Below are 15751 nucleotides of genomic sequence, written 5' to 3'. Positions count from 1 at the left end.
CTGAGGTCGTGAGTTTGAGACCAGCCTGACCAACATAGAGAAACCCCGTCTCTACTAAAAATACAGAATTAGCCAGGCGTGGCGGCACATGCCTGTAATCCCAGCTACTTGGGAGGCTGAGGCAGGAGAATTGCTTGAACCCAGGAGGCGGAAGTTGCGGTGAGCCACGATTGTGCCATTGCACTCCAGCCTAGGCACCAAGTGCGAAACTTCATCTCTCTCACACACACAAACATTTAAAAAAAAAAAAAAAATCAAATTCCCACGTTTGCCCAGACCAACACTAAGGCAATCAGTTTATTTCACTTATCAGAACTGGGGGACAGGGGACACTGGACCAAGGCACACGTAGCTTTGCTGCATTTCAATGATCGGTTGTATGAGTTTTTGTCCAGTATTTTTAAATGACCAAGGTGTTTCATTTTTCCCAATCAGCAGATTGTTTGTCCTAACAGTAAATTGCTCATGTGTCCAAAAGAGTGTGCTATGATTTTTAACAAAGCATCTAACCAGGTCTATACTCATTTGTTTCTATTATGGTTATGTATGAAGCACTACAAAATATGACGTGGAAGATGGACTACACCCCAGCACTTAGTGAAGGCTAACAGGGTCCTGGCCCCCGTTTAGACGTTCATTATGGTACATGCTTACAATGAATCCTTGCCTAGAGCTACCCAGGATCTGGAATAATATATGTAACCACTAAGCTCCCACTGCTTGCAGAGAATCTTTGCTTTGGGGGCCTGAGGGCATAACTGGATGCCCAACAATTGCCACAGCAGCTCCCAAATCCCAACATGCAGAGAATGGCCTGGGATGTTACAACTGCAATTTCCCCAGGCCCCAGAGATTGAGTCTGTAGGTTGTGGGTGGCACCCAGGCATCTGCATTTCAACTGCATTTCAAGTGATTCTGATGTAGGTGATCTGGGTCACATACTTTGAGAAACACAGACAAGTCGTGAGAAGAAGCTGCTGGTCTTCTCAAGACAACACATTTTGGAGAGGAAGGGCCTGTGTGTGTTGGAAGCAGGGTATTTGCTCATTCCAAGATGTGACAGCAAGCACAGTCGCATTTTTATTTTCTTCGGGGCAGGACTAATATTTACTGACTCAAATAATTGCATGTTCCCCAATAGCTGGACATTTGGCATGGCAAGTTCACATGGCTGCAGGAGGGCCAGTGTGTGTGTGTGTGTGTGTGTGTGTGCGTGCGTGTGTGATCTTAGCCACCTGAGGGGCTTTGTGTCCTCAGAGTCAGGCATAGGAAGATGGTTGGCTTGTTTTCATGACAATCTCCATCACATTATATGTGGGGTTTTTTTAAAAAAGATACATGGGGTCAGGCGTGGTGGCTCATGCCTGTAATCCCAGCACTTTGGGAGGCCAAGGCGAGTGGATCAAGAGGTCAGGAGATTAAGACAATCCTGGCTAACATGGTGAAACCCCGTCTCTACTAAAAATACAGAAAATTAGCTGGGCGTGGTGGCGGGCACCTGTAGTCCCAGCTACTAAGGAGGCTGAGGCAGAAGAATGGCGTGAACCCAAGAGGCTGAGAGGCGGAGCTTGCAGTGAGCCATGGTCGCGCCACTGCACTCCAGCCTGGGTGATAGAGCAAGACTCCATCTCAAAAAAAAAAAAAAAAAAAAAAAGATACATGGGGAATTGCACATTCAAATACCCAGAGATGAGCAAAAAAGAAGAAATAGACAGGAGAGTCATTTTAAAATTTACTTCATTTAAAAATAAATAAAAATATCCATGGCTACTTTTTTCCAAAAAAAAAAAAAAAAAAAAAAAAAAAATGGTCAGTGCAGTAGCACTGAGTCATGAAAGGGGACTCTCAGCCCTCTCTTTTAGCTCAACCGCTACCTCACACTTCCCGATCATATCATGCATTGCTTCCTTGAGGCTAAGGCTGCTGGAAGTCCTGTTAGGTGGGGCTTCCTCTCCAGCAGTTGTCAGCCCAGGGTTCATCAGTCAGCTGGGAACTCGTCCAAACCCTAATGCCCAGGCCTCATTCCCAAATAATTATATTAGAATTCCTGGGCACAGAGGCCCAGGCATCAGTGTTCTTAGAGCTTCCAGTGAGATTCCAGCCTGTAGCCCCAACACTTCTGCGGCACCCTGAATCCCTTCCCCTTGTAGCACTTTTTATGGATGTAGTTTACACACAAGAAAAACTGAAATGCACCTGCTGCCTATTTCACTTGGTACACAGTCCCTCCCATTTTAGCTAAATTTAGTTCTGATCATAATTGTTCTTGTGTATCCTATGAGGAGTACAATCATACCCAGTAGGAGCTCCTTTGACACTGCTCTTTGAAGAAAAAAAAAAAGACCCACTTTGGAAACTGCAGTATAGGTCTTATTTTATAGGGCAGTGTTTCCCAAAGTTTGCGCCAGGGACTGCCTGCATAGAAACCACCTAGAGTGAATGAGTGAGAGAGAGAGAGTGTGTGCGTGTGTGTGTGTGTGTGTGTGTTGGTGGGGAGGACATGTTAAAAATGCAGATTTCTAGACCTCTCCTTCCTTGGGCCTAGGTTGCTCAGGATCTATGGGGATAAAGCCTAGAATTTGTATCTTTCACCAGCTCCCAGGTGATTCTTCTGCATGGATATGGTGGGAAAGATGCCGGCCTAGGACTCAGGCCACCTGGGGTCTAGCGTGAGCCGGGACTCCCATACTGGCTACAGGACCTTGGACAGGGCCTTTGGCTGCCACAGCTGCTAAGCAAGGAGAAAACAGGGGCGGTTCTCGGGCAGCGGCCTCCAGGCTTCCTCGTACTGTGGTCTCCAGTATCAAGAGAGTACCTGCTCTTCAGGCTCAGGACACCATGACACCCATGAGCTTGGCATCAACGAGGGGTGTGTTGCTGGGAATGAGTGAATGTCATCTCACCCTGGAACAACAGGGATTGGAAATATCTGACTCTGGCTACATGTATGGACTAAGCCCTGAAGCCACAACCAGAGCCCAGGGCCGTGCATGCTGAGGGATGCCCCCGGGCTGTGCTGAGGGGCTGTAGGCCTGTACGTCCCTCCAGAAGGACCTAGAGGCCCAGAGGACGGGATAAGGAATTAGCCACCATTTCATTAAGTGGGGCCTGGCAAATGTGACCGTGATTTTTGACTCTATCAGTTGTGAATGGATGAGGGAAGAGCAATCATGAACGGCATGAACTTGAACTTATTTCTGAAGCCCTGGAATCACTCAGGATGTCAAGGTGACACTGCTCCTGAGGGACAAATACTGATGAATGCCCAGTTCCAAAGAAAAATCGATTTGCCCTCTCAAAATACCAATGTGTGATGTAATGCTCCAGTACTCTTCCCGTGACCCAGCAGAAACGAGTGGATATCTGACATAATCCAACCAACAAAGAAGTGAGGGGTGTTCACATCAAAGTGATACCATATTTCAGTGGAATTTACAATGGAATGCATTTGAGTTTACCTGAATGACATAAATAGAAATGACTCATTGTATATCCAATACATTGAAATTTTGCTGATAGAAATGTAGAAGTCATGTAATTTTTTAGGTGCGATTCTATTACCCATACATGCAGTCACGGTCAAACTCTTTAACTGTACATTCCACATATTTATTTGGGCATCTACGATGAGCCAAGTGCTGCATTTTCCCAGTGTATAGTCTCAGCTTTGACAAAAAGTCCCCAAACAACAAACTGGGAGATATTGAAAAGGAAACACTGGAGGACTCTTTGCTCTTTAAGACACAGGACACTCTTGTATGGGAAGTTCTTTGTATTAAACCCTAGTCTCTTCGTGAGACCCATTAAATGATTGAAGATAAGGTCCAACCTCTTAAAAATCTATATAAGTTTGCCAGGGCTACCACAGCACCAAAGTACCACACACTGTGTGACTTAAACAACTGGACTAATTTTCTCAGTTCTAGGAGCTGGAAGTCTGAGATTAAAGTGTCACAGGGCTGGTTTCTTCTGAGGCCACTCCTTGGCTTATAGACGGCCATTTTCTTCCTGCATCTTCACATAGTCCTCCCTCTGTCCTCTGTTCCATGTCTGGGTCCTAATCTTTTCTTCTTGTAAAGATACTAGATTGGATTAGGACCCACCCTGATGACCTCACTTAACCTTAATCACTTCTTTAAAGGCCCTATCTCCCAATGCAGTCACATTCTGAGAAAGTAGAGGATAGGACTTCAATATATAAATTTAGTGGGGGTTGGGGGGACGTGATTCAGCCTCTAACACATCACTTTGTGTTGCATCCCTCTTCTGGGTCTCAGAAACCAAGAAGGGGATGAGATGGGGGGTTATTCAATTTTCCTAAGTCAGCCAACTACTTTTAAAACTGAGCAAATTTTCTCTAGAAAGTAATTACATCTTTTACACCAAATATCTTCTCAAATTAAGCTGTTTCAGGGTGACATTCCATCCTCCTTTCTACCGGGTTAACGAAACATGTCTTTACAAAGAGATTTCTTTCATCTAGAATAAAATTAACTGACATCAGATTTGATTTAAAAGGAGGATGAAAATCATCTCATATTTACGGTAGAACGTTCGCGTTGGAGAGAGGTCAGATGAGTGGCTGGGTTTTGTGTCTTGCTTTGGTGAACCATCCATTTCCTGACCAGCACCACACAACACATTTTTTTACTTTTTCTTTCTCATAGATGCTGCTTTAAGATATTGATTTCTCTTAAATGTTTCAAAGGTGATTTTGTAGTGCTGGCAACTGCTTTCATAGTTTTATGCTTTTATTGACTGTTTTTAACTTTATATTTATGCCTTGAGGTATTTCTAAGAAGGGCATAATTTCATAAATTGAAGCCAGAGTCAAGTAGCAGATGATCAGAGGAATCGGCTCTTAAGCCACTGGAGAGATGATGCCTCCATTCCTGTAGCAATTTATTTCTCCAAAGAATAAGGCTCTCCTCCCATCTCTACCTTGAAACCTGAATTTTTCCCCATTGCTGCTCTGCAGCCTGCGCTGTACTCGCCCAATGATTCTTTGACTGGAGCTTCCCACAGAAGACTCCGCATTTGCTGCAAACCTGCCTTCCTCCATTGAGTTGATCTGGAGCCATGGTCACTAGATAATCTGTCAGCCTAGGGGCATTTCATCTTGCATGGAAGCGCATTTTCCAATGTATGAACTTGCTCTGGTATGTAGCAACAGGGGAAGACAGTTTAAAGACAAATGGAAAAATCTGAGCTTTTCTCACTCTCCATCATGAAACTTTTGCCTTTCCATGCAGTTACTAAAAACAAAGAACTCAATGCAGTGTGATGTAGAGCAGTGAGAAGCCGGAAAGAATCTATTCTTCCCCGATTTTTAAATTAAGATACACGTAACATTTACTATCTTAGCCATTTTTAAGTGTACAACTTAGTGGTATTGAGTGCATTCATAATGTTGTACCACCATCACCATTACCACTATCCATTTCAAGAGCTCTTTTTGTCTTGTAAAACTGAAACTCTATACCCAGTAAATACTAACTTCCCAGTCCCTTTTCCCCATTCTCTGACAACCACCAAGAATCACTGTTTTTTTTTTTTTTAAAGGAGGAGTGGGTAAGTAAATTGTGACTACACAACTGCATCTTATATTCTGCAGAAATTAAAAATACAAATTATAAATAATTTAAATGACAGGAAGAATTGCTTATGATGGGATATTATAAGAGAATAATACAAGAGAGCTACAAAAGTTAATATGCATCACAGTCTTATGTTAAAATGCTGGGGAAAATAGAGGAAAATGTACAGATAAATATTTTCTTATTTATATGTTTCTGTATTTTCCCGTTTCTGCATGGGGTTGCTATTACTTTTATTAAGAGGAAAATTTTAAAAATTTCTTAAAGAAGAGAACTCTGTTCTATATTTACTCCTTTTAAATAATCATTTGGCAGAAAAGGTGACTTCCCATCATTGCTACAGCTTGAATGCATTTTGGAAGGAAAAGTGATCAATCTCGTGTGGGCCCTGGAGGAGAGGCGGAGACTTACAGCAGCCACAGTCACAGGGCAGCAGGGCAGTCCCTGGGGTGTTTCATCATCTTATGGCAGGCCCTCTAGTGCATGCCCAGGGGCAAGCTCTAAACGTTCCAAGTTAAGAGGGAAATTTGAGTCACCTACTGACCAAATTAGATGATCCAGATGATTCCAGAGCAGGTGGTCAGAAGGTATAATTTCCAGAATTATTGAATTCTGTCACAGATAATGACCAAGCATGAGAGCGAAAGGGGAGAGAGAGAGAGAGAGAAGTGTGTGTGTGTGTGTGTGTGTGTGTGTGTGTGTATGTTACAGGGATCCAGCCACATAGCCGCAAACATCGACATCAACATTAGTGACTAAACTCTGATTAATTTTTGACATCAATAGGAAAATGCTGAAATTTGCCAGCTCAATGTGAAAAACAGGTGACAAATATCCTCAGTTGATATCTTTCTTAAAAAAGAGTAGCGGTGGAGCTCAGCAGAATCACCCCCATGCCCTTCTCTGACTCAATCTCTCTCCTCCTAACTGGCCTCTCCACCTAAGGACAGCTCTTAGTGATCCATTGTTCTTCCCATTCATTTTCCTCCCCAGACCCAGGGCTCTGACTCCTGCTCCAAGGGAGCAAATTAATTATAGCCATGCATCTTTACATCTTGAGACAGTGAGCTTGGTGCTTTCACATAGAAAGGGCTTTAAATATTGATGAGTAAATCTCAGGACCCCAAATAACTTCCTTTCTCCATCTTGTGGGATTTCAGGCCCGGAGTCTCTGAAGGAAATGTTGAGCTTTATTAAATACAGAGCTAAATCAAAGTAATACCTAACACAAGCGTTTTGGGTAAAAAAAATTTTAACAGGTGTCTTTGCTACTTGAATCTGTTATGAGAGATTGATTCTTATAATTCCACTCTCTCTTAGAACTACAAAAAAATTGGTGGCAGAACCTCCATCTTTGACAGACAGCAGATGCCTTGTAAACTGTAACATCTCAGACGGTTTTTTAAGGTGAGAAAGTCCATACTGTAAATCTTGTTAATTCAAAAGAGACTTCCACCATGACAATCCTTTAGAGCAAGCTAAGAACAAAAGCTCCAGAGCCAGGCAGGTTATACGAGCTGTGAGATTTGGGGCAAGTCACCTACTGAAGCTGTAGTTTTCTCATTTTTAGGTATTAATATAAGAGCAGTACCTGTCTTGTGGGGCTATGGGAAGGATTAACTGAATCAGTCGATTAGTCAGAGCCTGGTGTATGATACACTGAGGATATTAACCACTGTGCACCAAGCTCTTTTGTTCCCTATGATCTGAAATATTTCATTTTATAAATATGACCTCTAATTTTCCTCCCTATTCAGACCACTGACACTTTTTCCAGTTCTAACAACCTATACCAGCTTGTTAGATTTCAGAGTACCTCTTTCTCATCTTCAAAATGCTGTATGGCATAATTCTCCCTCTCTTTCTATCTTTCTCTCTAGCAGATAAATTTTAGTTTAAAGTTGGGAGCAATTGCCATATTCTAAGATGCAGCAAGCTTACAAATTATTGCTGAAGATGATAAAAGAATAATTAAATCTATAGCACGGCTAGATTGTTTGCTACATTAATTCAATTTTGACTAAATAAAATAAAATGTAATCACATCACAAGTAGGCCAGTGATTATGTTTTATAGATGGGTGCATTTTGCTGACTATTCTAGAAGTTCAAATGTATGTTACCTTGGTGAAGTCAGATTTCGCCTCTGTGACATCAGACTGGAGATTTTTAAGGGCAATTTGATCTCTTCTACTGTGGTAGTTGTCCCGTAATCCTAGGCAAAAGGAGATAATATTGCTACTTTTTAGTATATAAAAGGATAAAATGGAATATATAACTCTACTGTAAAATTTAATGTCACCTACTCACATATTCTCTCTGTTTTTTTTTTTTTTTTTTTTTTTTTGAGACAGAATCTTGCTCTGTCACCCAGGCTGGAGTGCAGTGGCGCAATCTCGGCTCACTGCAAGCTCTGCCTCCCGGGTTCACGCCATTCTCCTGCCTCAGCCTCTCCGAGACCTACTCACATATTCTATCAGCCAATAGTAAAGCCAGGATAGTCTAACCATGACAAAACCTTGTACATTTCTCTTATTCCATCCCCTCCATTTAACCTCTCTGGGTTCATTATTAGTTTATTCATCTGCAAGATTTCTTCTTCCATATGATCGTTTGTGTCCCTTAGACTCAGTCACAATTGCATAATTTTAGCCCTATCGTATTCACCAGTGTCCCAAGTTTATACTCAGCAGAAGAGAGACTCACATCTATAGATTTCCCAACATCACTAGAGCTAAGAATGGGTGAAGTACAAAACTGATCTTTATTCAGCCTCTTAATGCAACCATTATTGGAGGGGTCATGGATGACTCAGAAACTGATATGAACACTGTTTTAGACCCTCTGAGGATAATTTAGTGAGACACTCTATATAAAATCCCCCACATGTGCCTCTCTGTGAGTATCTGCCACAAAGATAGCTAAGAATATTGTCAGGTCCAACTGGATGGAGCAGTAGACCAAGAACTGGAGAACCGGGATTCTAGTCCTGGATCCCCCAACCACTGGCTTAATAGCAGTGGACATAACTGTGGATCTGCTCTGCCTGAATTCCTCATCCACCAAACCTGCCCTGAGTACCTCACGGAGTCCTGGGCAGAAGCTTTCTCTTAGATGCAAGCCAGCAGTACTACAAAGTCTACCCAGGGCTTACACAGCCTTACGCTACAGACCCTCGGCAGCCACAGCACTGCCCTACCCCCACCCGCCCCATCTCTAAAAGTGACCTTTGTCAAGTCGCTAATGTAGAAACATGAACCAAACACAGGGAAATGGTATGAACGTGGAAACAGGAAGCGAGTCCAGGAAAAGGCCCATTTTCTGCAGCCCAGGGTAACCACTCTGCCTCTGCAATGGAAATACTCTAGGGAAGGTGATTTTTCAAGGGGCTGTAATAAATGGCTCCCCAACTGCTAGTGCAGGTGATGAGAAAGAAGAGATTTATGAAAGCAGCTCCTTAAACTAGAGTCCTGCCTTTATCAACTCATCAAAAAGGTTTATGAACAATTTAGATACACAGTCACACACTGCATGACAACCTTTCGGTCAATGAAGGACTGCATATATGACAGTGGTCCAATAAGATTATAATGGAGCTGAAAAATTCTTATCACCTACTGACGCTGTAGCCATCAGAACGTTGTAGTATAACTGTTTGTTTAAATAAAAGTAGTGTAGCCTAAGTGTGCAGTGCTCATAGTCTACAGCAGTAGACGATACTGTCCTAGGCCTCCCCATTCACTCACCACTCACTCACTCATCCAGATCAACTTCCAGTCCGGCAAGCTCCATTCACGGGAATTGTCCTATAGAGGTAGGCCATTTTCTGTCTTTTAGCCTGTATTTTTACTGTATACTGTTTATGTTCAGATATGTTTAGATATACAAATACTTACCATTGTGTTACAATTGCCTGCAGTATTCAGCACCGTCACACACTATACACTTTTCCAGCCCAGGAGCAATAGGCCATACCATACGGCCTAGGTGCATAGGAGGCGACACCATCTAGGTTTGTACATTCTACAAGGTTCACACACCAACAAAATCCTCCAACCACATTTCTCAGAACATATCCCCAACCTGAAGCACTGCATGACTGTAACTGAAAGCATTTTATGAGGAAGATAATGTGCTCTAACATTTTCAAGTTTGGCAGATTTGCAAAAGGGTCAAGACATGGCTCGAGGGAATTTCAAGGGCCACCATTGACCTGTCCAGAGCCTGGCTATGTCTCATCTTGTCCTTGGCTGACAGTGAGCGCCATCAGCTCTAATTCAGATGTGGGGCCGTGCCTCCATCTATGACTGCTATTGAGTGACAGAGACAGTTATCCAAGATGATGTGCACAGATTACTTTTCGTGAAGCACAGATATAAGAGCTGAAAGGTCTTTTGGATTCCTGCGCAGAGGTGATGCATCATGATGAACTGACAATAAAGCTGATGAAGACAGAACTCACCTGCTCTGGTCATTTGGCATCACGTGTGGTTAAGAACTTTGGAGTCAGCACAGGCTGAGGCTAGACAGGTCTGGGCCTGCATCCTGCTTGGCCCCAGGCCGACCTACAGTGGATGGGCTGTGTATCCTCTCTTTCTTTTTTATGAAATGCATGCAATAACACCTCCTGCAAAAATGCTGCCTTGCCATCCATGCACTGAGGATACCGTATGGAAAGCATTTGGGCAGGGTGGGGTGTGGAGTTAATGTTTGATAAATGACACCAGTTATGATTGGCAATGAGCAGGATCAAGGCAGCCTTCCCCAAAACCCAGCTGGTCGCTATCACTGTGGCATCAGTAGTCAGGAAGCCACTGGAATCACACCACAGAGTCCTAGCACCTGAATCCCAGATCTCATTACTCGTGTGGCTTTGAACAAGTTACTCAGCATCCTTTGGTTCCTCACCATGAGATGAAGACAATGAGGGTATCTACTTCAGGGAGTTACTGAAAGAAATTAAATGACATAACCAGCCCTTAGTGCAATGCTCAGAACATAACAACTTGCAGTAAACACTAGCTTTGGGGAGATGCCTCGTCTCCAGCAGGGAGGCGGAGGGAGTGCCATGATCAGATACACAAAGGCTGAGCATGAGCTGCCTGTGGCTGCTGCGACAAACGACCACAGATCCAGGGCTTACACAACACACATGCGGTATTCTCCAGTTCTAGAGGTCAGAAGTCCAACCTGGCCTCACTGGGCTAAAATCAAGGTGGTGGCCGGGCTGGGTTCCTTTCTGAAAGCTCTAGGGGAGAATTCTCTTCCTTGCCTTTTTCAGCTTGTAGAGACTACTGGCATTCCTTGGCTCACAGCCCTGCATCACTCAAACTTCTGCTTCCAATATCACATCTCCTTATCTGACTCTGACCCTTCTTCCTCCCTCTTGTGAGGACCCTTGGATTGGATTGGGCCCACCTGGAAAATCCAGGCTACACTCCCCATCTCAAGGTTATTAACTAAATCTCATTTGCCCAGTCCCTTTGGCCAAGGCAACATATTTATAAGTTCCAGGGTTTAAGGCATGAACATCTCTGGGGGTGGAGGGGACATTATTCTGCCCACCACAGACTAGCTGGGGCAATGGAGGTAGATGTATTGGACGTAATGTAGGGCCTTTAAAATAATGAATATAAAGTCTATATAGCAACATGAGAAAGTGCTTACAATGTTATGTTCATCAAAAGAAGGAAAAAGCCTATGAACCACATGACTGCAACATTTAAAAAGTGTGTGTAGGAATCTAAGAAAATAGTAAAGTTATAACTGCATCAAGAAATTGTCCTGGTTAAAGAAACGGGCAGAGGGTGTGCAGGCCCTGAACACAGCAGCATACACACTAAACAGGGCTTTGTCTCTAACTTAACTTCATTGATTCCCATGCCCGTATCTGTGAATTTAGAATACGCAATCGAGACTGTCTGAGTCCTGCCCTTTGCTGGAGAACTGCCCCATACCCCAGCTGTTGGGAGAGTGACTGACAATGGCTCATAGCTTCACTCTGAGAATGACCCTCCACTTTGAAGCACAGCCCAGGATGACTCTTAGGAATACAAAGGTTGGGGGCCAGGCGCGGTGGCTCACGCCTGTAATCCCAGCACTTTGGGAGGCCGAGGCAGGTGGATCATGAGGTCAAGAGATTGAGACCATCCTGGCCAACATGGTGAAACCCTGTCTCTACTAAAAATACAAAAATTAGCTAGGCATGATGGTGCGCACCTGTATTCCCAGCTACTCAGGAGACTGAGGCAGGAGAATCGCTTGAACCCAGGAGGTGCAGGTTATAGTGAGCTGAGATTATGCCATCACACTCCAGCCTGGCAACACAGTGAGACTCTGTCTCAAAAAAAAAAAAAAAAAAAAAAAAAGGGAATACAAAGGTTGGGACAACTCTGCCTTTTATGCTCCAGAGCAAAAACCAAAGACCTGACTTCATCTGAGATGACATCCTTGCTTGGCTCTTTCCCCTTCCTTATCAGGTTTCCCTCACTCTTCTGTGTTTTTTCCCTGAAGAGCAGCCCAGCCCCACTGCCCTCAATCCCTGCCTCAGGATCTGCCTCTTGGAAACCTGACCCGAGACAGGGTCCTACCCTGCATTGCTGTTCAACAGAAAGGGCTCCCAAAATGTGGCCCCCAGACCAGCAGCATCCACACGATGGGGGCACTTGTTAGAAATTCACATTCTTATGTCTCACCTACTGACCTGCAGACCTAGCAAATGAGGAGTTTTACAGAGGCTCAGCCCTGTGCTTTAGCAAGCATTCCAGGACATTTGGCATAGCTCAAGTCCAGCAGTGCTTGTTGATCTAAGACAACTTAAGGCATCTTTTACAGATGGTGAGTCTGAAGCCCCAGAAGAGAATAATAATGCTTTGATTCAAAAACCACTCCATGACTTTTAGAAAAACCACACCTAGTCTGTGGGCATGGGAATCTCAATGAGGCTTTTCACCAATGGTTTCGATTCAATTAAACCATCATAGAAAAAAAAAAAACAAAACCCATCATGAGAGCCAGCATGCTTTTATTATGAAAGTAATTAAAAACCAGCTCAATTAACCACCCAAAGTTATTGCTGGTTTATGACTCACTTGTGTTTGCTGCCCAGCACTCCGGCCCTCTGTGCCCAGGGAGTGTGTGTGCTCACTAGTAGGTGCCAAGAGCTCTTCTCTCCTAAGATGACTGGAAAGATTGCACCTGCTGCTGTCTCCATCAGCCTGAACCACACATCCAAAACCATTCCCCACTTTCAGCCTCTTCCCAGAGACTACAACCACCATGACTGAACACACCGCAAGGCCCTGAGTCAAGTACTTCCAGAATCCTGGTTTTCTGCCTGGAGGGCGGTGTGTGTTTCAGCAAGGGAATCCAACTGAGCAGGAATTTAGGCAGTGTTCAGGGTGTGTGGGGCCCTGAGCTGAGAGATAAAGCTGGGAGAGATGCTGTCTTTTTCCAGCAACTCTAAGAGAAAGTCACGGCTTTGCTATCCCTGGCCTTGATAAGCCATGGACAGAGCCCTTCCAGCAGAGGGAACAAGGAAAATTTGGTGGGAGGGAGGACACACTTGACATGGCCTTGTCAGATGGGGTTGGGTTTAGACAAAGGTGAACGGAGTGGAGAGGGATGGTGGCATAGCCCAAGCCACGGTCAAAGGGAAAGGCAGAAATGGCTTAAGATAAAGTATGAAAGCAGAAAAATCCAGCCTATTTGGAGAATAGCAAGTAGAATATTGGGTGAAGCATAGAATATGGTTAAAAATTATGTCCAATTCCAATCTGTTGCCCAATACCGCTTGGCTTATCTCTACAAAAGTAGCAGACAAGCACCATCACGAATTGCCTCGTGAATCAATCCACCCAAGAAATGTGCAAATGGCAAATGCCCAGAGGCCTTCAGTCTGTTTAATAATTACACTTTCCTACCTACATCATCAGCGTCAGAGGCAGGGAAGGAGCACTCAAATTCTTACTTCTTGGATGTTTAAATGCCTTCTCTTATTTCTAGTCTTATGGAAGTCAAGGTTTATTCTGAATTTTCACCATCCTTTTAACAATACTCCTTGTTAATATTTTAAAACAGATGTTTCTCAGAGAGAATCACTTTTCAGCTTTAAATTCAGCTAATCATCTCGGTGTGATTTGACACTATTGACCACCCAGTTTCTCTGGGAAGTCTTCCTTTCTTTGACTTCTGGTCTCCTGTCTTTTTCCTCTTGGCTACTGTGTCTTACTTTCTTTTGGGGGGTTTTCTCCTTGACATTTCTCTGTCCTGCCTTTGTGCCCTCTTCCAAAACCTGAGGGACCAATCCGGCCCAGGAGAGGCCAGATTCCCTCCATGAGCACTGCCTCAGAGCCAGCTGCCTCCAAGTCACCTCAAACAGCTTTTGCAAAAGGAAACCAAGCCCCTTCATGGTTCTCCATCCCTTCTTCCTCCTGTGTCATCGCCTTGGCCGGCGGTTGAGCAAAAACCAAAGGCCTGACTTCATCTGAGACAATATCCTCCTCACCCTCCCATTGCCCTCACTGGAAATGAGGGCACCCACTCCGCACCCTCCCCCTCACCTCCAACAACCAGCTGAAAGCCAAGGCTGGTTTGCTCCTGAGACAAAGGCTCTGCTCCATTGCGTCAGTTCACCTCCCTGCCCTGCTGGTGTCAGCAAGGTCACAATCAAGCTGGTGACCCCACCAGCCTCATCTCCCAGCTGGTCCTGCCAAACCTTCTTGACATTGCCAGTTTGTGACCGTGAAGGCCACATGGTCTTTCCAAAACTCAAATGCAAGGGATTCGTTTCTCCCCAAGAAAAGGTATAAAATTGAAGCACACATGTAGGGGGACCCTGGGAGTTCAAGGAGCCCAGGTTAGAAATCCTTAAACCCAGCCTGCTTCCCAGAGGGGCTGGCTTGATGACCATGAGTGCTGCCCTCCCCTTTTCCCCACTGGGCTAACTCCTAACTCCTCACCTGTGACATGGCTCAAGATCACTTCTCTTAGAAGGACGTCCCGATCCGCCGCTACCCCACATGACCCCCAAGCTGGATTGGTGCCTGCATTCGTTCCCAGGGCTGCCATGAAAAGTGACTGCAATGGGAGCAGCTGGATACAAAAGGGATTTACTCCTTCCCAGTTCTGGAGGCCAGAAATCCAGGTGTCAGGACCGTGCTCCCTCTGAAGGCCTGGGGGAGGACCCTTCCTTGCCCCTCCCAGTGTCCCGTGGTTGCTGGCATCCTCTGTGTCCCTTGGCTTGGGACAGCCCCTCTCTAATCTCTGCCACCACCTGCACATGGCCATCTTCCCTGGATGTGCCTCCAAAACTCTCTCCTTTATATAGACACCAGTCATTGGATGTAAGCCCCACCCTACTCCAGTGTGACCTCATCTTAACTCCATGACATCTGCCAAGGTCCTTATCCAAATGGCCTTTATCCCAATAAGGTCACATTCACAGGTATCAGGGGTTAGGCCTGGAACGTATCTTTTTTGGAACACTATTCAGCCAGCCCACACCAGCGCCCCCAAAAGGCGCTACTGTGCATCCTTTTCATGCTGTTGTGTAATGATCTGTTCCTGAGTGTCTCCCCAAGTTGGCCCAGGTCTTTAGAGATACCTGGTTCATCTCCTTTCCCCTGGGGCCTCACACAGTACTGGGTCCAGAAGATACTCAGTGTGGACAGAATGAACAGATTACTTTATATTTTAATAAGGGTTATATCTGTGGGAAAAAAATTAGAACATACCTTCTCCAGACAGTTTGAGTGTATTCTACTGAGGTTTCAAAGCCATTTTACTCAGTTTCAAAGGTCTTTTAACGACAAGGATGTATCTGGCTAAATGAAAGAAAAAAATGGCCACAGTTTACCTCTGTAACTAGGCTCAGAATGAGTCAGGCTTCCACCTTCCAGCCTCGGCCAAAGAATCTCAAAGCTCTATGTGATGAAGTCACCGGAATGTTTACAGGGCAACCAGGGGAGGTGGCATACAAGCCCACCTTGTGACATTTCTTGTTAGCAGCAATCATCTCTTTGATGTTTACATCTGAGGCTTCTTTGATGAGTAAAACAAGTTTTCATGAGAGTTATTTAAAAGTTTTCTTAGTATTAAAATACATCCAGATAACGTCACACTGCTGATTAATCTACTTGTTACCAATTTTTTTTA

General features: G+C 44.4%; 1 protein-coding gene across 10 annotated transcripts in view; it reads right to left on the bottom strand.

Moving 5' to 3' along the window:
- The window catches only part of C2H10orf90 (chromosome 2 C10orf90 homolog), a 251921-nt gene that overhangs the window by 81587 nt on the left and 154583 nt on the right, over positions 1-15751 (bottom strand). For 4 of the 10 annotated variants that reach the window (XM_055245866.2, XM_055245816.2, XM_055245836.2 and 1 more), the window contains one exon: positions 7720-7811. In XM_055245866.2, coding sequence (XP_055101841.1) covers positions 7720-7811 — 92 coding nt within the window. Of the gene's footprint in view, positions 1-7719; positions 7812-14157; positions 14194-14556; positions 14918-15330; positions 15479-15751 lie in introns of those variants that run through there. The other 6 variants (XM_055245821.2, XM_063616755.1, XM_055245828.2 and 3 more) reach the window with 5 other exon arrangements.

The sequence above is a fragment of the Symphalangus syndactylus genome, chromosome 2 (assembly GCF_028878055.3).
Source record: "Symphalangus syndactylus isolate Jambi chromosome 2, NHGRI_mSymSyn1-v2.1_pri, whole genome shotgun sequence".
NCBI lineage: Eukaryota > Metazoa > Chordata > Mammalia > Primates > Hylobatidae > Symphalangus > Symphalangus syndactylus.
Note: the sequence above shows the minus strand (reverse complement) of the source record. Positions and strands in the feature narration are given on the sequence as shown.